The sequence below is a fragment of the Botryllus schlosseri genome, chromosome 9 (genome assembly GCF_051294905.1).
Source record: "Botryllus schlosseri isolate E-star chromosome 9, Bs_hap1, whole genome shotgun sequence".
Taxonomy (NCBI): Eukaryota; Metazoa; Chordata; class Ascidiacea; order Stolidobranchia; family Styelidae; genus Botryllus; species Botryllus schlosseri.
In genome coordinates this window covers 27,477,407-27,499,779 of record NC_137244.1, presented here as the reverse complement: position 1 = coordinate 27,499,779, position 22,373 = coordinate 27,477,407, and the positions used below count along the sequence as shown (strand labels likewise).

Genomic DNA, 22,373 nt, shown 5'->3' with positions numbered 1-22,373 from the left:
AAGTAAAGAAGATAGTATAGAAAAAGGAAGCGACAAGAAATAGGGCGGCATGTCATGGGAAGCGAGATCGATAGGTTAGTCGTGGTCTGGTAATTTTGAGGATGGACTGTATTTATTTAGGTATCGAAACGACTTGTAGTAATATTCGAAATGAGACACCCACCTGGTCCATGTGATGTGAAAAATCAGGGATACACACTGAATGAAAGTAAAAGAAGATTATTTAAAATGACAGGTGACAAAAAGGTGGTATGTTCGCTCGTTCATTCATATTTTGTCAGTTCAAAATTGCGGTATAATAGATCGTATCAACGCCATTAAAATCTCTTGGTTATTGGTCGTGAACTGAACTGAACTCCTCGCTTGTCCTTTTTATGTTACCTCCTATTACTTTTCATTCAGCGTGGATGTATCGATGCTCGGGACCTATAATCTGGAATGCATTACCACCACATCATCATCATCATCATCATTGGTTTATTAGCAATTTTATCAGTTCAATACACCACAAAAATGCGATACAATGAAAAGACAGGAAGATGTCGAAGCGACAAGGAGTAGTCTATGGAATCTGACACCCACCTTGGCCTAGGCGATGTAAAGAGGAGGCATGCACACTGAATGAAGGTAAAGAAGATAGTATAGAAAAAGGATGCGACAAGAAATAGGGCGGCATGTCATGGGAAGCGAGATCGATAGGTCAGTCGTGGTCCGGTAATCTTGAGGATGGACTGTATTTATTTAGTAGTAATTGCTTGTATTTCGACTTGAATGTGGACATGCTCGTCGACTGTCGGATGGCCGACGGGATACTGTTCCACACATCAGGTCCGGCATATTTGATGGAGCGATGATCTTTTCGGTCGATCATATGATATTTGGACGACGTATCCGTGAATTGCCTTATAATAGATTCAAAAAAGACCTACATTGATCAAATCACCTCCTGTCGTTACACTACTAACACTGTTGCCGTCGCACAGACATTGCTTCATTGATCATTTGCTACCATCATTTAATTTTTCTTCTATTTTCCTTTTTTAACTAAACATTTTTACAGCCAGACTGCTCAGAGTCAAGTGTACCTGTTTGATGCTAGTGTGATCAGACTAGATGACCTTCACCGTCTTATCGATCATTCCTATCTCATACCGAATACTGTGCATGCATCATCATCATCATTGGTTTATTAGCAATTTTATCAGTTCAATACACCATAAAATGCGATACAATGAAAAGACAGGAAGATGTCGAAGCGACAAGGAGTAGTCTATGGAATCTGACACCCACCTTGGCCTAGGCGATGTAAAGAGGAGGCATGCATATTTTCTGTACCACCATCACTGCCGTTTGGTATGTATTTTGGTTGGATGAAAATAAAGACTCTCTCTCTCTTTCTCTCCCATAGAAATTTACAACGTAGCTACGTTGTAAATTGCTACGGTGGATGCCTTTTCATTACATCGCAAAGGCCCACTGGGGTATCTGATTTCAATGAATACGCCAAGTCGATTTAAAAGACCCTCATCCTATCTTTTCGCTTCGTTGCAATCCTCAAGTTTATTCATAAAATTTCATCATTGCAAAACATCACAAGAATGCGTCTGATGAAATTAATAATAATAAACTAAACCAATGATATATACATATATATATCATTGACTAAACTGGCCAACCTCGCCGTTTGGCATCGCTCGCTGGGAAACTATTTCCAGCGTTAAAACGTCAAATACTTCTGTGATTTACTATTGATGAGTAAGGTAAAACGGTACCGTAGTTATTTGTAAATAGTTTGAATGGCCTGAACATGTCTTGGAAGAGTCACATAATGTCATCAAAATCAAATTATCACGGGAATAAGGTCTGCTGAGCCACCTTAGACGTTTTCTATCGTTTTGGGTTTTGCTGCCGAGCGAGAGAGTGTAATAGGTATGCGTCCGGCTTTTCGATCGGTAGGTCGCGGGTTCGATCCGCGATCGGGTCATATCAAAGACTCGAAAATTGGTATCCGCGCTTCCACAGCACTCAGCAATCACGAATAGCATGGAGGAGAAGAAAAAAAACGGCCACCCCTGGCCTAGGCCAAGATGGGTGTCTGATTCCAAAGACTACTCCAAGTCTGTTTAACACCTTCCTATCTTTTCATTTTATCGCATTTTTGTGGTGTATTGAACTGATAAAAATGGGTAATAAACCGAACTAACTATCACTTTACCTTACCCTGCCCAGTGCGGTATCATGACTTGGCCATGCATCTTTTTCATGTGAATTTCATTTCACAAAATTTGAATGACATGATGTGAGGACTTCACCAAGTCATTTTGACCATATTCTTACCTGAAGTAAAGGGATAATGACATTCAGGCATCAATGGTTTCGTTTTCCGGGGAAATTTCTATATCCGGTGACATTTCTCGGATTGGCGCGACCATTCAAGCAGAACAGTTGGGAACAACATGGCTGGCAAAAGCATTGCAACATCTATCGGGACTGTAAATGAAAGAAGATTAAGGCCGGTTTACGGTGAGAAATCGAGAAAAATAACACGAGAATTACATTTTGAAAAATTTCCAAACCTTCTGCGGACTAGACCTTAGGAATGGTGGCGCCAAATAGTCCGTACAGTAGCTGAGAATTCCAGTTAGAATATCTCTCACTCCGAAATTAGAACTTCGTTGATAGAGGTCTTATTTACTTCTACACGGATTGTAATCAAGTCACAAGGTTTCGAGTCTCAAGGCAATCCTACTTCTATAGTTAAGTCGAGTCATTTCCAACTCACGACCGAATCAAGAGTGTTGCGGCTCAAGTCCCTCAGGTCAAAATGTGCACATGTTCACTGTTCGAACCGAGTTCATTTCAGGTCCAACTCGCATTTTTGGAACTTTTCGGTGAGTTGAGTCATGTCCGATGTGCCCAAAGTCGAGGCAATACATAATTGAATCAAGTATTCTTCCATTTTAAACAAATGACTCGAGTGATTAGTTCAGTCATGAGTCCTGACCCATATATAGTTCTTACAACCCTGCTTCCATGGCAAACTTATGCCCATGCAACAGAACAATACTCTGGAACAGTGTTCAGCTTTATACTTGAGCAGCCTTCAGGGCTGGATTCCCATGGAGCGCAGGGACCAGAGTTCTAATGACTCTGCTCAAGTCGCAATTTTTAATTTACTCGAGTCATTTTCTAAAAATGGGAAGTTACTCTACTTTTACTGGAGAGTCATTGCGCATGACTCGACAAAGTCATTTTACTCGGGACATTCTGTATGATTTGATACAAGCGTCATGTATTAGAACCCATACTTCAAAAATAGCCCCTGAATCTGTTAAAATAAACATGTTTAGAGTGAGAAAAATGAGTATATTATGAATGTGAGGCCTTTGATATCATCCAAAAATATATTAAAAAGTAGTTGAACCCGACTTGAACTCACTGATTAATTGTAAAAGCTATGACTTTGCATGAGTCAAAACTATAAAAGCCAAATTGACTTGTGACTCGAAACCTGCTGACTTGGTTACATTCCTATAGCTCACCCCATTATTGACTCGCTATCATTGTTCTCTCACAGACCATCTCGACAATGGAAATAACAAAAGTGCCCTTCATGAAGCTGATAAAGTTTTGAAGAAACAGCGAGACCTGACTGCTGCCAAGGTGACGTCATATTTGGTGATACGATTGTTGACATACGACGTTCTTTCCAATTGTCTAATAGTTGCTTACGATTACCCCTGACGAGTGCCTGCCGAAAATATGTGGGTTCATTTCAATATCAAAATATTATTCAATTGTATACAAATGGATTTGTCTTAGGCAAAGATTCGTTGTGTTGATCCTCATGCTTGAATGCAACTCTGTTCTTCCAGGTTCTTAAGACTATCGCGCTCCATCGACTCGGTCGTACAGACGAAGCTTTCCAACTCTCACAAGAAGTTGCACTTACTACGCCCGTTGATGAAAATAGTCTGCAAGGGTTAACGCTTTACTACAGAGAGACGCAGCGAAGTAAATGCCTTTTCGCAATGCGTAACTAGAAATAATCACTCTTCAATCCTCATAGCTAGAATTATTCACTTCAAAACTAGCAACTGGAACTGGAACTACTCACTTTTCAAAACAAGCAATTGTAACTAGAACTAATCACTCTTCAAAACTCATAACTAGAATTATTCACTTCAAAACTAGCAACTGGAACTGGAACTACTCACTTTTCAAAACAAGCAATTGTAACTAGAACTAATAACTCTTCAAAACTCATAACTAGAATTATTCACTTCAAAACTAGCAACTGGAACTAGAACTACTCACTTTTCAAAACAAGCAATTGTAACTAGAACTAATCACTCTTCAAAACTCATAACTAGAATTAATCACTTCAAAACTAGCAACTGGAACTAGAACTAATCACTTCTCAAAACTCGTAACTAGAATTAATCACTTCAAAACTAGCAACTGGAACTGGAACTACTCACTTTTCAAAACAAGCAATTGTAACTAGAACTAATCACTCTTCAAAACTCATAACTAGAATTAATCACTTCAAAACTAGCAACTGGAACTAGAACTAATCACTTCTCAAAACTCGTAACTAGAATTAATCACTTCAAAACTCGCCACTAGAACTATTCATTTTTCAAAACTCTCAACTAGAACTACTCACTTTTCAAAGCTCACATGTAGAACTGAACCTACTCTCTTTTCAAAACTTGCAACTAGAACTAACGACCTTGAAAATCCACAAGCAACTAACTAACACACAATTAACTAGATTCTATTCTGAAGCAACTCAATGATTTTTATTTTCCACATGAACATCAGTACAAGTTTGAATGAGAAGGGGCTTCAACCCCCAAAACCCATCCCCTGTCTGCGTCACTGTCAGTAGTATTGACTCTTGAGCCGACAATGATTACAAGAATATCACACAACAGGACACCAGTATCCAGATTCACGCAAAACGGTGTCGTGCATTTTCTAATTGGTCGACAACTCTATTTTTGTTACATGCTCAACTAGAATTAGAGCTACTCAAAAAATACTAGCAGTCAGTCAACTGTATCGGTACGGAAGTCTGTTGATAGAGAAACAGCTATTCTCTTTTTCAGTCGATCTGATACCTCCTCTGTACGAAAACGCCGTTTCCAAATGTCCGGGCAACGAGGAATACTTGACCCATCTCTTCATGTCCTATGTCAGAGCTGGGAAGCCGAAGGACATGCAAAGGGTATGCACACAAAGATAGTTTTGTTGTTATTGGCAGAGTGACTACTCAAGTAAAAGTAACGTCTAAAAGTAGTGGTTTCGAATACATCGAATATATATATATATTATAATACATTCAATTCACATATAATGTATCATGCAATTGTATCCTGAAAGAATAGAAGCACCATGTACTTTGAAAGTTTTCGCATCTGCATTGTTCCAGGTCGCCATCAATCTGTTTAAGCATCATCCCAATAACCCCTACTTGTTCTGGGGCGTGATGGCCATAGTCATGCAAGCTATCGAGAACGAAAAGCTGGGTAAAGCGATGTTGTTGCCCCTCGCCGAGAAAATGATAGAGAAAAGAAAGTTGGAGGCGGAAGCAGGTAAAATAATCGAATATATTATATATAGGTTTGATTTATTATATTAATATTATTGTTGTTCTCAGAAACGCGACTCTACCTGATTGTTCTTGACAAACTTGGGAAATACGAGAAAGCCATTACTGTACTCGAGATTGAAGCCAAGAGTGAGTTTGCTGTTACACTATTTTAGAGCCTTACTAATATTGGATTTTTGAGTTGATACCGATAAAACCGATATATTCGGCCAATATTCGAAAGATATGGCATCTAGCTTAAGGCGCATTACTAAAACTTCTCATCTATTTGAACAGCCATTTTTTATGCTTGGACATGAAATAAACTAGAAAAGCTGTGTCTAGCACCGCTGAACATCTAGAACCAGATTATATTGAAATCAGAATGATAGCTACACAGCTTTTCCAAATTTGATTAAAATTACTGAATTTGTACACACTCTGAAGTTGAATTAAAATCCGTATTACAAAGATAATGCAACGAAATTCACGTCCGGTATGCGAGTTTCTAATGTTTTTCCAGGAGATTTCACGATCAACAAAGATTCCATTCGCGGGATGACGAGCGAATTTAACAAGAAACTGGGAAAGTGGGCCGAAGTGAATTCGTGCGCCAAGAAGTCACTGACAAAAAAGTGAGACGGAAATATCAAATGTCATTACATTGAGTATAAATAAGTACAATTATATAAATCCTAAAATTTAATGAAATAGGATAAAAATAAAATATGATTTGAAATCTTTAAATCTTTCTGAGAGTTTAATTAGGTAGCCTACTTATCAAATAATTTCTATTAAAAAATGCAAAAATTGAATCAAATCTAATCTGAAATGTAATAGTAATCTGATCATTTATCAATAAAATCTATCAATCAATAAAATGAGAAATACAATGTAATCCGAATGTAAATAAATTCTTATGTTAGACCAATAATTTGATCGAATGTTTCTCTAATATATAGTTGTAAATATCTGTTTTTCAGCCCGGACGTGTGGAACCACACTCTGGATTACCTCGACTCGCTGGAACGTCTGATCGAAAGCGAGTGGACGCCTGACGGCAGGTTTGCAAAAACTGATTCTAATCTACTTTTGACGGTATTTTTTAAATTTCTATTTTTTTGTGTGTTTTTAGTAGCGACGAAGTGGATTTCGGCTGGGGGTCTGCCGTCGAACTGTTTGTCGAGATAAAAAATCGCGAGGTGGCTGAAAATTCTGATCGGCCGCGCCGAGGTCCGCACCTTGCAGTGTTGGAACTGGCATGGAGGAAAGCCAAATACGCAGCAGGTATTTTGTGTAAAGTTCAAATAGATACTGGTACCTTTTATGCGATCGCAAAGAATACAATGCCAGTTCTACATCACATTAACGATGATTTTGTATTTTTTGTCCATACCTTTGTCATTACACTTTGTGACAATGTTGTGGGTCGATCATGACTTAACAGAAATGTCATTTCCAGTAACGTGCATACAGCTTTGTAGACTACGGTACATGTTTTCGTATGTTGTGGTACAAACAATGGAACTTTACAGACTTCCACAGTGGGAAAACAGTATCGAAACTATAAATTGTAGATGTCAAAATCTGAGAAATAAGGACGGTGTGGCAACCCCAGATATCGCAGTATTATTGAAATTATTTATGACTGTAAACTGATTCCTGTCGGTGGACTGCAGATCCGCCTTTGTAAGCAGATTAGAATTACTGAATTTGCAAGCACTTGGAAGTTGAAACCGGTTCGTATCAAATCAGATTCCATTATCATAAGCACGAGAAAGGTCGAGCTTGGTTTGTTTCTCACTACACATTTCTCCTGTAGCATTTTCAAAAAACCCACAAATTAGATTACTATTTAAATGAGAACATAGAAACATTTCACAAATTGGATTAGAATTAAATTACCGGCCTTTCGTGCCTATTAGTCTAATTAGGTTACTGGAATCATCTAGTTTGTTTGAAAATCACAATGAACACGTTGTTATCAAGCAAATTTTGTGAATTCCTTCAGACGACCACAGCGATCGTTTGGGCAGCATGGAAACTCTAATATTCGAATACGTCCGAGTTTTCTGTTCGAAAGCTTGTTGCTTCAACGACGTCAAGAAATACGTCGACTCGATCTCGCACGAAAAGAAGACAGAGGTGAGAATTTTTCCGTGGTTTGGGTCGACTCTGAAGGAAAATTCTGTTCAGATGTTGGAAAAAATCAATGGGCTCGTTTCGACGGAATTCTGTAACAAAGAGAACGCCAGCAACGGAGATGTCGACGATAAAACAAAGGAAAAAGAGATCGTTTCCCATTTAACCTACGTCAAATTACAGAGGTTTGGATGACTCGCGTTGCGTCGCAAAAATGACTTGACTTGACATGTAGTTTCAGAAATATGGATAGATTCGTGATTCAAAAGCGTAAATTTTGGATCCAAATTTCAAGTCGTTAACTGATCGTTTTCGACTAAATCGTTCTACCTGTACAGTATGTTGCTCAAAATTCACCTTTTCCTTCAAACTATATTGGCTATTTGATAAAATTGTTACGTTGGTTAAAAGAACGCACACCAAATTTGGCGCGATTCCAGCCTGTAGAAGCTGAGTTGTTAGTTAGAAACTGTTGAATTATTTTAAAGAAACTTTTTTGTTGTCTAAAGTTGTTTAACCCTTTGTAACCGGCCGGCCTACTGACCAAAATTTTACTGCATCCACATAAAAAACGATAAAATGTCATCCATATGGCTTAAATCGACGCCCAATATATTGCCGTAAACCTGAAGTAGCCGCCTAGCGGTCTGAGATACTCACACGGCTCAGACGCCAGAGGGAATAGTGTTATGCGAGAAAATGTTCTCGATTTCTTGAAAATAAAATACAATTTTGTTCTTCTATATCTCCTGACGTCATACCTAGGCCCACTTTTAGTATATGACGACCTGATTGCATTCCGCATGAATCTCTACGTTTCAACGAGACATTACATGCTACTATAGCGCTTCATAGCCCAGCGCTACAATCTTGGAAAGGTAGAGATGATAAGCACAATCACGCGGCCGCCGCCGATGAGTGATCGATTACGTAATCTCGTATTCTCGCTGAAGGCAACGCGCGTCCAGTTCTACATAACATAGTAACTGCCTTGGCAATTTTGCCATTAGTATACATCTCCATGCTATTGAAGTGTTATCAACACCAGTTGCTTGTTATATGTAACTTGCAATTGCAAGGGATCCGTAAGCATACTCATATTGCCTTTTTATCATTCTTTGATTTGCTTCGGTTCACCCGGTACCTGGCATCTATAGATACCATAAAGGAAAAAGAGAACTTGGCTAAGAATGAACGGAACTTGAGCCGTCTTATTACCCAACGCTTTGGTAATAATGCTAGTCCTGACGGGAAAAATATTGTTAACTTATCGGACTACAAGCTCACGTCCACTGAAGAGTTTGTACTGGTTCATGGTCTCAACTTTTGTTTACCACCTACTACCATAAAAAGTGAAGAGGTATTCGCAGAATTTGAAGTGTTAATGGCTCAACTATATCATCGCAAAGCAAACTCCGCTGATAATTTGCCTGCCCTCAAAGCAAGATTGAGTGATTTGGCACATGCCTATTGTGGATATCCTATTGATTCGGCAAATTTTTTAATGACGAAGGAATGTTTTCGTGCAATAAAAGCATTGCGACAAAATCCAGACATTCACATTAGCAAACCGGATAAGGGCTCTGGGGTCGTTATCCTGAACAAACGGGATTACATACTCAAAATGGAAGCAATCTTGGGTGACGAATCAAAATTCAAGACACTTGGTCCCGCTGCTGAATTCGATAACATCGCGAAGATCGAAAGACGGATACAACGCCGACTATTCAGCCTCAAGAAAAACGGCTCAATAACACCTGAGGTCTACGCCTCAATCAGACCGGTCGGGGCACAGAGGCCACGTATGTACGGACTGCCGAAAACTCATAAAACCAACGTGCCCGTTCGACCAATTCTTTCTATGATTGGATCGGCGCAGCACAAGCTCGCGAAGTGGCTTATCGGTATTTTGGAGCCAGTGCGTTCCATGTATGATTCGCATTGCGTCGCTGATTCGTTTACATTCGCGCACGAGATGAAAACAACCGACCTACCAAACTCGAATATGTTTCTCGGTTCATATGATATCGTTAGCCTCTTCACGAGCGTGCCGCTGAAGGAGACCATTGATATCTGTGCGGACGCGCTCTATGGTGGTGGTGATTTAGCACCACCTTCCTTCTCGCGTAAAGTGTTCGTTGAACTTCTTAATACGGCTACTTGCTCTGTTGAGTTTAGTTTTAACGATACCATCTACATGCAAACCGACGGTGTAGCTATGGGTAGCCCTCTTGGCCCGATTTTAGCCAATATATTTGTGGGATTCCATGAAAACAGACTTTTCGCGACAGATGAAACCAAGCCTCCATTCATGTACCGTCGCTATGTCGACGACACTTTCGTTATCTGTCAAAATGAGACGGAGTTCGATGACTTTTTCGATAACTTGAATTCTCTACACTCGTCTTTAAAATTCACATTTGAAAAAGAGCGTGCAAACTCGTTACCATTCTTAGACGTTCTAGTGGAAAAACGGGGTATTAGCTTTGTCACTTCGATTTACCGGAAGCCAACGTTTACAGGACATTATATACGCTGGAATTCTTTTAGCCCGAATCGCCGTAAACTAAATTTGATTGGCACGTTGGTGCACAGAGCCTTGATGATTTGTTCGGAGGAAAAATTAAACGCGGAGCTAGAATATATCCGCAAAATTCTAATCGATAACGGGTACCCCGAACACATTGACAAGAGTTCTGTTGACAGAAAACTCAGGAATTTCAATCCCAACAAGTCACAAAACACGAACACACGGTCTGAGGAAAATGTATATATACATTTACCGTGGCTGGGCCCAATCTCTTCCCGGTTTGAAAAGCAATTGATTTCTGCTGTAAATCGTTGTTACGATAACGTAAAAACTAATGTTGTGTTTACCACCAAACAATTGCTTCCTGCAACGCGCAAAGATGTTCTACCTGCTTCTCAACAAAGCAATATAGTCTATGATTTCAAGTGCCACTGTGATTGTCGGTACGTGGGAAGAACAACTCAGCGCTTGCAGGAACGCATCAAACAACATGTTCCGAGCGTTATTAGATCACGCACACTGGACTCTCGCGAAGACGCAGCCATAACTGATCTGCGATTACTAGAACGTAATCAGGCCATGGCTATGAACTCTGCCATCGGCAAGCATTTGGCTGAGAATGCAACTTGCGCTAAAAACTATTGCGATGAAAGATTTTCTATATTAGGCAGAGGCCGCACTAATTTCCATCTGTCTGCACTGGAATCGACTTATATTAAAATCCACCGACCGCGCTTGTGTCAGCAGAAGGAATTTTTAGTGAATCTGAAAATTGGCCACTAGCTGGGCTCGCGGTTTGCCTGTATTTCATGTTGTTTGTTTCTATGACGTCATAATTGGTTGTATGCAATGTAGCTAGATGCATGTTTTTGAAATTCTCCATTTGCTGACGATTGCCCTTGAAAAGTGTCAGCTCGAAAAGCTTCGGGTTTTAATATATTTTCACTATGAATATATTATTAAAATGTATATTAAAGTTCTGTACCCCAAAGAGTCTCTACATATTGCCTTATTCGACACTGCCCAGTGCCCATATACGCTCGGGAAGTCATTTCACGTGATACATTGCTTTATTTCGAATCAATTTGAACTGTATTCTACACGGCTAATGTTCTATGTATGATCAACAGTAGTCGTAGAAGCCAACAGTAACTTCGTGTGCCATCTAAAACATATATATAACTGCCTCTACATGATGTTGTTATCACAGGCTCGGGTACAAAAATAGCCTAACTCGCACGCTTATTTGTGCGTTGTTAGGGCTGGTGACGGCTTTCTTATACAAAACTAAGCTCCATGATAGGGATATTGATGGATAGGCCAGGATAATGGCTAACCATATGTATAATCTGCTATTGCCTGAAGCAATTGTACATCTGTTTGAAACCGCAACGAGTCAGGTCATCTTACGCAGCCATGATTTTCACGTAATAAGGTATGCTTCTTTCACGTCAATTTGAAACATCTTCTACGTGCTAATCTTCGATATAAGGACTTCCATAGAATAGTTTGACCTACAACAAGTCATAGAAGATAACTGTAATCGGTTATATGACGTCTAGAACGGAAGATACAATGGTTTATATTTCAGGCGGTCACTCACTCGAACATCATTACAAATTCAATTTTGCGGGAAACATTTTTGCGTGTTCAATTTGCATTTCAAGCAGGATATACATTGCAACATTAGGTTATACCTGGTCTGATGCATTCGTATTTATAAGAGCTATACATACAAACCGATTGCAATCGTTTATGACCAATACAGGTCCAGCTATCTTGGATTGAATATCGACTCCTCTGCGTTAAACAGTCGCGGTCTAGTATACTAGACCGCCGGTCGCAAAGGGTTAAACAACGGTGCACATCAAATTTGGATGAATTCCAACTGGCAGAGCGATTAATGAATTTCCCAAAATCCAAAATCTATGGAGTCAGATTTGATATCGTTTCTAGACAATGTAACAATTTTTACAAATTGAGAGTAAAATTTGAATGATTTTATTTTTAAACAATCCTAATGTGGAATGACGCGATATGACTTGTAATTCAAAGGCAGTGACTTGATCCCAACACTGTCGCAGAGTTGCACGACTCATTTTCTTCAGATATCTCGGGCATCACGAAAGCATGACTCGAAACGAGAAGCTTCATACTGTGAACGAATTGCTGGAGAGATATGAGGACGGTCTCCGATACAGTTGCGTCAATCTCTTTCCCTGTCTTGAAATATTTTTCAATGGAAATATTCTCACTTTCAAGGCGACTATCGGCCGTCCACTGATTTAAGAGCTGTTGATGATTATTGCCTCATCGCTTCCAATCTGCTTTATGATCTTTATCTCGAAGAAGGTGAGTTTGGACCAAGCTTGCTGCACATGTACACTGTACGACTGTTCAAAAAAAAACTTTTCCTTCAGATTTCACTGGCTACTTGATAGAATTGTTAGGTAGGTTAAAAAAACGCTGCACACCAACTTTGGCTCCATTCCAACCAGTAGAAGCAAGATGCGTGCAGTAGAAAGTATTGAATTTATTAAAAAACAAAAAAATAAAAATTCAAAATTTTTCTGCCGACCCCATAAAATTGTTAGGCTGTCAGTGGAGATGATGCTCACCAAATTTGTTTCAATTCCAACCACTAGAAGTGAAGTTATTGCAGTAGAAAAATTACTAATTCCATGATTTTATAATAAATGAAGAGTTAGTCACCATTAATACTATTTTATTCAAATCCAAACAAATGTGTGGTTATCATTTTCATTCTTATCAAATTTGAAAAAAAAGGGTAGTCATCATTCACTCCCAAGTTTTTGCTAAATTATCTGATTTGAAAAATCTGAAAATTTTCTATTTGTCCAACTCTCAATTACAGGTGACAAGGAATTTGCCTGGAGGTCGATCTACCTGCTGGAACTGGGCAAGAACAAAAGCCAGAGCAATTTCAAATTCAAGTTTCTCCTGATACGACTCTACTGTGATTTTGGCATTTTCCTTCCCTGCGCCCAGATCTACGATTCTCTCGAAATTAAGCACGTTCAACAGGACTCCCTCGGGTTTGTGAAGCAGACCGTGCAAACTATAATATTTAGTGGTTAACATTAAATCAACTGCTGGTTTCTTTTTAGCTGTGCATTCTGAAAAGTGATTACGGTAGTTCTAGTTCTCGTGCATTTTTGATATTGAGCAATACTAGTTCTTGTTCTAGGCCTAGTTGCGAACTTTGAAATGTGAGTAGTTCTAGTTCTAGTTTGACTTTTGAAAACTGAGTAGTTCTAGTTCGAGTCGTGCATTATGGAAATTAAATAGTAGGGGAGACCAGGGACAATTGTAACACTTTTTGTATTTTCCAACCTTACGTGTTTTTCTCGTGGAAATTTCACTTCCAGGGTTTTATATAATGAAGCCAACAACTCGATAGTTGATATAAAAACTAAATTGAAACTCAATCAACAATCAATCATGGAAATTTTGGTTCGCAAAAATGGCTGCTCAAATGTTACAATCGCCCCGTACCCAGGGGCAATTGTACCACGCTTGCGGGGCAATTGTAACAGTGTTATTTATAACTAAACACAAACGAAATCAACAACAAAAATGGAAGTACAAATTGTAATATTGCATGAAACTAAAGGAAGTGGCGTTTGAACGCTTCCAGGCTACGCCCCATCGCATTTATGGCATCTGAATGCAATATCACCCTTCGTGTCTTGTTCAAGCTTAAAGTGTACAGGAGACACATTCATTCCATCATCTCCCTACACATATTCAGCCTCTTCTACCAAGGTTCTGTTGTTCAGCGTGCATAATGGGTTGGTCATTCGGTCACATGGGAAGGTGCGAAACCGACCTGGCTAACATATCTTTGTTGAATGGGCCGATGATAGTATAGCAAAAGGAGGACGCAACATTGTGTGGCGTCAAAGCTATAATGACGTTTTTCTGTGCTGTACAAAATTGAACTAAATTGTCACATCAAATATCAAAATGTAAGTGGGCCATGATCAAAGTCAGAGGACGAGATTTCATTAATGACCATTGAAGTTCGACACACCAAAAGTCGATCAACATGAGAAAGGGTGCCTGAATCACGAAAATAACCGAACCGTCAGATTCATATCACCACTATTGTATGGCCGTTTCGACAGATGATCATTTTTGAATTGGTATCGCAAGGTAGTATCTGTTCTGGTGAACTTCTGGCTGTTGCAAGATTATTCTGCAGTAGATGAATGGTAATACCAACATATGAACAAAGACATTCAGAATTGATAACATATTGTAACGGGGCAAAAGTAACAGAGTGTTACGATTGCCCCTAACACGCTTGACCATGATTTATGTCTCAGTATGGTACCTTCCCGGCGATGCAAGTCCTATTCTTTCCATCATCACGGTAGACTATAGTAACATTGCTCCAGCTACATATATTACGTTGTAACTACTTGAGGTTCTATTCGTCGAGACAAATTATTCCAGACCAGAAAAACTTTACTCAAGGGTCAAAAATTTCGTTTTTTGCAAATTATCCCGGGGTTTCGCATCGTAGCTCAACGTAACTAGATAACTACTGCATGCGCACTTAAAATATCAAGCTGATTTCTCCATCCTACTAGCGGTGAGGTTGATTGTTACATTTGCCCCTAGTTACATTTGTCCCCGGTCTCCCCTACTAGTTTGAGTATTAGTTGCGAGTTCTGCAAATTAAGTAGTTTGAGTTTGATACTTTCAAAAGTGATTAGTTCTAGTTGTACATTATGAAAAATGTGTAGTTATAGTTTGAGTTTCATACTTCAAAAAGTGAGTAGTTTTAGTTGTAGTTTGAGTTTTGAAACTTGATGGTTTTAGTGCATTATGAAAATTTAGTAGTTTTAGTTTCAAACTTTAAAAAGTGAGTAGTTTTAGTTGTAGTTCGGGTTTTAAAAACTTAGTAGTTCTAATTCTAGTAGTACATTATGAAAATTGAGTAGTTCAAGTTTGAGTTTCATACTTTGAAATGTGAGTACCGTAGTTCTAGTTCCTGCTGCGTATTTTAAAAATATGTATAAGTCTTTTGTGACCCCCCTCCCCTCCACCTGATGTTTGACTGAGTATCTTTGCTTTCAGCTATTTAGTTTTCAATTCCGTGTCGGAACTGGGTCATTATCAGCTTGCGTCTCAAGCGTTCGAAGCGTCCCGGGCTTATTTCCTGTCAAACGAGAAGGACTCGCTGGAATTTCTCATCGCTTGCTTCAAGAATGGAACCTTCCATAAGGTGTTACCATGCGCGTTTGGGTTGTTCAAGAATAATTTTTATTTTCCAATTTTACTGGCCACCCATGTAAATTTTTGGGTTGCACATCAAATTTGACTCGATTCCGACCCGTAGATACGTAAAAATTATAGATTCATTTGTAAAATTATGTTTGCATTCAAATTTCAGAGGCCCTTGAAATTGTTAGGTTGGCTAAAAAGATATGCTTCCAAAATTTTGGCTCAATTCGGGCCAGCAGAAGAGAATTTATTAGAGTAGAAATTTTTGATGTAAAGTAGATAGTATTTACGGTGACAAATTCTAACATTTAGCTATGTTGAAAAATTGGTGTCAAATTCATGTCCAATAGATGGCAATACCTATTGATTCAAGGCAATTATTAAGAGCAAGACATGTCAATAAGCATTTCAGGATTTCACGACAGGATTTCTCACCGTAAACACTATTTATTTTAAATGCAGAATTTTTGCAAGTGTTTCAATTTTCGAAAATACATTCAGTAGGAGAAGCTTATTCGCACTTTCATAATGATGATTTTAATCTTGAAAATGACGCAACTTGTCCCAAAACCGGCCATCAGCAACATGTCTTTGTTCCGCAGATTCCGGAGTTTGTGAGTTTCCGCGATCGGGTGAAACGTTCCATCCAAGCGACGCAGACTGTCATGGAGCACACTTACATGGACCTGGTCACGCAGGCCGAGATGTTAGATTATTTTCCGGGTTACTCTTGCTCTGTCTTTAACTTTAGCTTTCACAGCGAAACTCCATTGTCGGATCTGCTATCAGCCAGTTGCTTGACGCCTGAAATGACAAATTACGAACAGCTCGCTGATAATCGCGACTTTACTCTCACGTTTGATTGGTCGTCCGATCAAGGGTAAAAGTCTATATTTTTTATCGTTTTGAGTAGACTAGACCAGAAAATTTTCAGATCTTCCTAATTAGATCAGAATGATAGCTGCACAGTAGGGCTAGGGCTGTTAAAATCAAATTATTTTTCAAATTTTACTGGCTACTTGATATAATATTCAAGTTGGCTAAAATCAAACGCTGCACACCATATTTTGCTCAGTTCCAGCCCAGGGGTAGGCCGTAGAAATTTGAATTTTTTTATTTAATAAATCCAAAACTGTCTGACACCAATTCTTCGACATTTTGCAATTGACCCAAATCTGGTGTGCAGCTTTTTTATTTATTGTGGGGCAACCTAACTATTTTATCAAGTAGCCAGTAAAGTTTGAGTAAAAAATTGCTAATTTTGAATAGGCCTACTGCGTTTTTTCAAATTACAGTAGAAACTTGAAAATTTGGAAAGAAATAATTTTAGTTTCTTCGAATTTCACTTAGGACCTCATGAAATTGTTGGGTGGCATATTGGAGTAGAAAATCATGGAAAAAAATTTCCTGTCCAGTTGGATCCCCAAACCCTTATCCTGTGCTACCTTTCCTCCAGGACGCCCGCAGAAGATCGAATACGAAAGAGTTTTGAGTCTGAGAAAATTTGGCTTCGGTTCCGTGAATTGCAAGTGCGGACTATTGTTCAACTGTTGACAAAACAAAACGCCGGTACTGTCCCATGCTATAACTGAATTGCTTTCGCCGCATTACAACAATGACATTTAGATGAAATTTCTTGTCTCTTGCGGGATTTGGATGAATCGGTGAAAAAAATGAGCGATTTCGTCGGTGAAACGAAGGTTGAATGTGTTTCTTTTTAATGATTCCGTCCAATTTATTCTATTTTATTTTTCAGACATCGCGGCACGGACCTCCTCGCTCACGAATTACGTCGGCGCAAGAAAATGAATATCCTAGTTTGGTTTGTCGAATTCTCAGGTAGGGGAGGGGCATTCATGGAGGAGGGGTGTATGTGTATTAGGGCTGTTCAAAAATAACTTCTTTTTTTCAAAATTTACTGCCACTTGATGAAATTGTAGGGTTACCAAAAAACGCTGCACACCAATTTGAGGTCAATTCCAGCCTATAGAGGCATTGCTATGAGAGAAACAAGTTTTGGGTTTATTTAATGAAAATAGATATAAATTGTTTACAAATTTTACTGGTTACTCTGTGAAATTGTTAGTTTGTCTGGAAAAACGATGCACAACCAATTTAGCTCGGTTCCAATCCGTTAAAGTAAAGTTGTTGGAGTAGGATATTTTGGATTTGAAAAATATAATATTTACGGTGAGAAATTCTTTCATTATTTGTTATAGATCCACACACCGTAAATACTATGGTTTAAAATCTTAAATTTTTGACCATTAGTAACTTCGCTTCTTACGGTTGGAATTGAGCCAAATTTTTGTGCATCTTTTTTTCAGACAACCCAACAATTTCATGGGGTAGCTAGTGAAATTTTAAAAAAGGTTAATTTTGAACAGCCTTAAAGTATATGTATTTATGTATTTTGTCAATGTCTTGCCAAAAATTTACAAAATTAGAATCTCCAGTCGCTTAAAACTTTCATTTTTCAGACTATTTGAAAAAATCTTGAATGAGAATTTGGAAACGGATTGGGAAGCAACCTCAAAGTCTGTTATTTCTGAATTACTAGGTGAGACTTTCAAGGCTACGTTCATTGCAGAATGATTTATTGAACTCGTAGGACTTTTTGTGCCCGTTACATAGTTATGTCATACGTTGCCAGATTGAATCTCTGTTTTTATGCAGTTATTGTGATGTCGATGTGTTTTTCAAATTTTGTAATTATAATTAAATTTCTTCACCTATTGAGGTGATTCATTTTATCTATTGCCGAATAACCCACTTTTACATTTTTCGGGACATGCATGTGAAGCATGATATCTTTTTTGACTCGATGTCCACCATGTTGTTTCGCTTTAGAATCTCTTCCAAAAGAGAGTAACGGCGATGGTCCGGTTAAAGACAATCTCAGCGCGGACGTTCCTTCCTGTGTGATGTCGCAAGAAAGCCTGAAAAATGCCATGACTTTGCCTGTGCCAGATTCTTTGAAGTCTCTTGACAGACGAAATCTGGAGAGGTAAGTACCGCAAGTAGACAAAAGCTACTTGAGTACTTCAAAAATCAAAGATCTTTACCACATTCTCGGTTGATTTACTACTCACACAAAGCAATAGAACAAAACCCAATGCAATCAACTTCATTGCATTCTCAATCGCAGAGGTGAATTCGGGATGTGTACGTCAGGCTCGAACCAGATGGTTGTTATAACAACCGTGATTTGATCCCGAATATAGCACATACAATTATTATATTGTTACTTAGTCGAGTGATCCTCGGGAGTGATTCAATCGCAAAATATTTCCGATGGTAAAGTCCCAACCAGAAAAGATCGGCCGGACTTCAATATCTTGCTCATTGTTTTTTTACTACAGTCCTTAAAATATAGGGGAGGCTCCAGATCTAGGCTGGACGTAAAAAGGTCAAGAAACACTGGCCTAAAACTGTCAATTAATCTAAAACCAAACTCTGGAGTAAGTGGCACAAGTGAGCAAATCCTACTCGGGTGCTGTGAAAAAGTGGCTTCCAGTGAGGTAGCTCTTAATGAGCTAAAGCTGTGTGGCCCGGAATCCTTAACGTGGCAATTTAGGAAGGAGAATATTATGATCTACGCAGTCGGACGTCTTTGTACTGCACCTTACATTTCACGTGTCCGGGGTATCGTAATACTGCTTAACCCAGGGCCGGCCAACCCGTGGCCCGCGGGCCACATGTGGCCCGCGAGAAGGTTTTGAGTGGCCCGCGAGGTAATTTCTGAAATTTCTAATATCATCAAAAATGTATTGCACAGATTGTGAACTTGCAAGGCCAACCAAAAATTTGATTAGTCTGGCCGCAACACTTGAGATGTGATGACTAAAATATCAGTTTCGACTCATTGACAGATCCATCAACCATTCACATATTGGTATATATTCGTACGCTACAATAAAGCAGAATAATTTGCGATAGATTTATCGAAGGTAAAAAATTTCTACAAGCTTAGCGCAATATGTTGTCACCGGATTTCTTGTTTTTAAAATTGTTGCCCTTTTTGTGAAAATTGAAGAACACCCAATGTGTCAGATTGAGTCTAACTATATTCACGATTGCGAGACAAAGTGTCGTTCAACATCTGCGACCTTGCGTTTGCGCTCGCAGTAAGACCGTCGACTATGAAACCTAGGCACGAAATGATTGACGCATGTTGGTCGCAGGTTTCGATATCGATATGTCCATGCGTCGAATAGCCCAGCCCTCGCAAACGTATCTCAACGATATACAGCAGGCCCGCAATATAGTCAAATGACAATATTATTGACCTATGAACTTCCAAATTTTTTCGCGCTTCGCGCGGATAGTGTGCCCTAGTGGCAAAACTTCGTCAGTCGAATGTGGCCCTTTGGCTAAAAAGGTTGGCCAGCCCTGGCTTAACCACTGTTCAGAGGGCATGCGAGGTTTGGTGTTTGTTGCGGAAGCCAAATTATGGTGGGGTAGCGATAGACATCTTGGCGATGGTGGGAGTGGAGCAACTTTTCGAATACAATTCCTGTAAGCAAAAACTACTTGTGTGCTCGTTAACATTTCAAGTAGAAGTAGCGATTTCCATAATCTGAAAATATATCCACTTGAGCGAGCTGTGCAGACCTACTCCACTACTCCAAAAAGTACAAGTACCAGCTCTTTTACTGTCTGTAGTCGGAATCGGGATTGAATGCAAAATAGAAATTTTGGTCCGTTTCAGATTAGTTTCTGTGTCTGAAGTGTTCAGTCTGTCCGTCCTGTTGTCCTGCACTTTCAAATCGAATATCGAGAAGATTAAATCTGATGCTCTCAAGAGAAGGAGAAAGAAAAAAGGGAGCCAGGAACCGATGGTGAGTTGGCAGTTCTGAGAGTCTGCAAGACTTGGGCAACAAGATCATTCTGGTTGGAAATAATTATGTAGCTATACTTTAAATTCTAGCCTGGACAAGAGAGTTCTGCAAATAACCAATATCGAAGTCTCTGGTCACTCGGTTGAAATTCTACGCCTCAGTCAAAGGAATTTCATCTGAATGTCGTGGACTGACGGATAATTTTGTCACGCGATAAAAATTTTCGCATAGACCCATTGAACACCAGAGACCATCGTGAAAATTTACTTTTTCTGAATCAAAACTCCTATTTGATGTGAAGTGCTCCTGATTTTGTTGTATTTAATTCTAATCTAATTTGAACAAATGTGGCGTTATTCTGATTCCGAAATAATTTGGAAAAGATTTATAGTTTTTATTCTAATTCTAATCAAATTTGTAAAAGCTGATCATTTTCTAGTTATTCGATCTGTATTGTTTCCCTCTTCAGCCGTCGGTTATTCGTCGTTATCAAGACTTTGTGAGAGAATTGAAAGATTTCGGAGCAAAACTGAAGTCGAGTCTCGACGAGGCACGGTCCAACGCACTTGCCATGAACTTTGCCCTTTTGGAACCCACGGAGAAAAGCGGACTAACGAACGGGGTGGTCAGTAATGAATTACTTCTACTTTTCAAAGTATTCCAATAGCTTTTGCATACTTGCACTACTTATTCAAGCAGACTTGTGCCTAATTCAAATCTGGATGGTTGTTATTCAACCAACTATTGTTTTTTTTTTAGTTCTAGTTTTAGTTCTAGTTAAGGATTTTGAAAAATGAGCACTTCAAGATCTAGTTGCGCGTTTAAAAATAAAATTTCAAGCTACTAGAAAACACGCGCCATCGTTTGACGTGAATCGTGATACAGCCGTTCTTGCAGCCAATGTCATAACTACTAACAGAGACGTAGCCAGGATGTGATTTCAATTTACTTAGCGGTTTCAGGTTGACGATGTTTCCAGTCAAATCGTGAAGCTGGCTTCTGGAAGTTTGTTGAACTCTATCCAGCAACTCTGCGGCATTGTCGATGGCAGGGTGAAAAATTTGAAGGTAAGTTGTCAACAATTCGACAACAAACATCAATTTCATCAAATTTTTTTCACTTTCAGATGATGAACGTGTAGAGGCGGGTTTATTGTTGATTTTTTTATGGAAATGAAAAATTGTGATCAATCTATCGTGTCTTTGTGCCCTCAGTATTTCTTGTAGTGGTTTCAGGAAAGCGGGGATTGCGGTTTCATGAAATTTTCAGGCGTAAACGGGGCACTGTGATGAGCGATAGGCAATCTAAACCTCAATTGTTTACATTCAGTCAAAAAAATAATCTACATCTAAAATTAGTGCAAGTTCGTAGCTTGTTAGTCCAGACAGAAGCATCTCGTCACTGCAATGCTTATGCTACCATGCAGCTACACTTTGCTACTTAGTGATGGTTCTGCGTGCCTAGTAGGCCTGCTTAGTGCTAGCAGCTGGTTTACAGTTTCCTGAATTGCTGAAATCGCACAAAATTTAGACAGCCTTCAAAATCCATTAAAAAACTTGAATGGTTCAAAAAAAGTTACAAATGAAGAAAACATCGTTTGAGAAGGGAGATTCTGCGATTGCTGCAGCTATCTGAATGGCAACTTCTACAAAACAAGCGTAACTGGATTTTGGTGGTATGGTGCTTCCAACCTCATGCTCTTCTCGGAGATGAAGATTCACAAAAGATTGTGAAAAGGAAAAATACATGAAATCGACTGTACACTACAACATAACTGTGACCCCACCTGACATGTTTGATTTTCATTAACATATTGTAACGGACACCTTGGGCTATATATCTCGATCTGATATGTATCAGTTCCACTGCGGTCGTTGCCCCGAATATTTCAATGACTTTTTACCTCGGAATCAAAAGCGCACAAGTACAACACACGCGCGTCCACGTAGTCCAAATATCATATGATCGACCGAAAAGATCATCGCTCAATGATCAAATATGCCGGACCTGA

At 39.1% G+C, this 22,373-nt stretch overlaps 2 protein-coding genes across 3 annotated transcripts in view; one reads left to right on the top strand and one right to left on the bottom strand.

The window, feature by feature from the left end:
* The window catches only part of LOC145445899 (lipoxygenase homology domain-containing protein 1-like), a 251,303-nt gene that overhangs the window by 114,780 nt on the left and 114,150 nt on the right, over window positions 1–22,373 (bottom strand). The gene's annotated exons all lie outside the window — the stretch shown is intronic.
* LOC145447323 (N-alpha-acetyltransferase 25, NatB auxiliary subunit-like) lies at window positions 2,371–21,556 on the top strand. Of its 2 annotated transcripts, none has more exons than XM_080325748.1 (26): window positions 2,371–2,523; window positions 3,578–3,663; window positions 3,876–4,014; window positions 5,115–5,233; window positions 5,438–5,600; window positions 5,666–5,746; window positions 6,120–6,231; window positions 6,580–6,660; window positions 6,732–6,883; window positions 7,608–7,741; window positions 7,793–7,923; window positions 12,377–12,468; window positions 12,531–12,617; window positions 13,144–13,324; window positions 15,375–15,522; window positions 16,124–16,227; window positions 16,282–16,401; window positions 16,978–17,090; window positions 17,148–17,221; window positions 17,278–17,360; window positions 18,002–18,081; window positions 18,372–18,528; window positions 20,233–20,362; window positions 20,832–20,987; window positions 21,325–21,429; window positions 21,489–21,556. In XM_080325748.1, exons 1-26 carry the CDS (start codon window positions 2,457–2,459, stop codon window positions 21,501–21,503), a joined length of 2,910 nt encoding a protein of 969 aa, XP_080181874.1. In that variant the 5' UTR covers window positions 2,371–2,456; the 3' UTR covers window positions 21,504–21,556. The 2 variants fall into 2 exon arrangements, with proteins under 2 accessions (XP_080181874.1, XP_080181873.1); XM_080325747.1 differs by having other exon boundaries at window positions 12,531–12,620.

Coding starts and splice junctions, on each gene's coding strand:
- LOC145447323 (XM_080325747.1), top strand. CDS start 2,457: ATGGCTGGCAAAAGCATTGCAACATCTATCGGGACTGTAAATGAAAGA. Junction 7,742..7,792: donor CGCACGAAAAGAAGACAGAG/GTGAGAATTTTT, acceptor AATTCTGTTCAG/ATGTTGGAAAAAATCAATGG. Junction 12,621..13,143: donor TGATCTTTATCTCGAAGAAG/GTGAGTTTGGAC, acceptor TCTCAATTACAG/GTGACAAGGAATTTGCCTGG.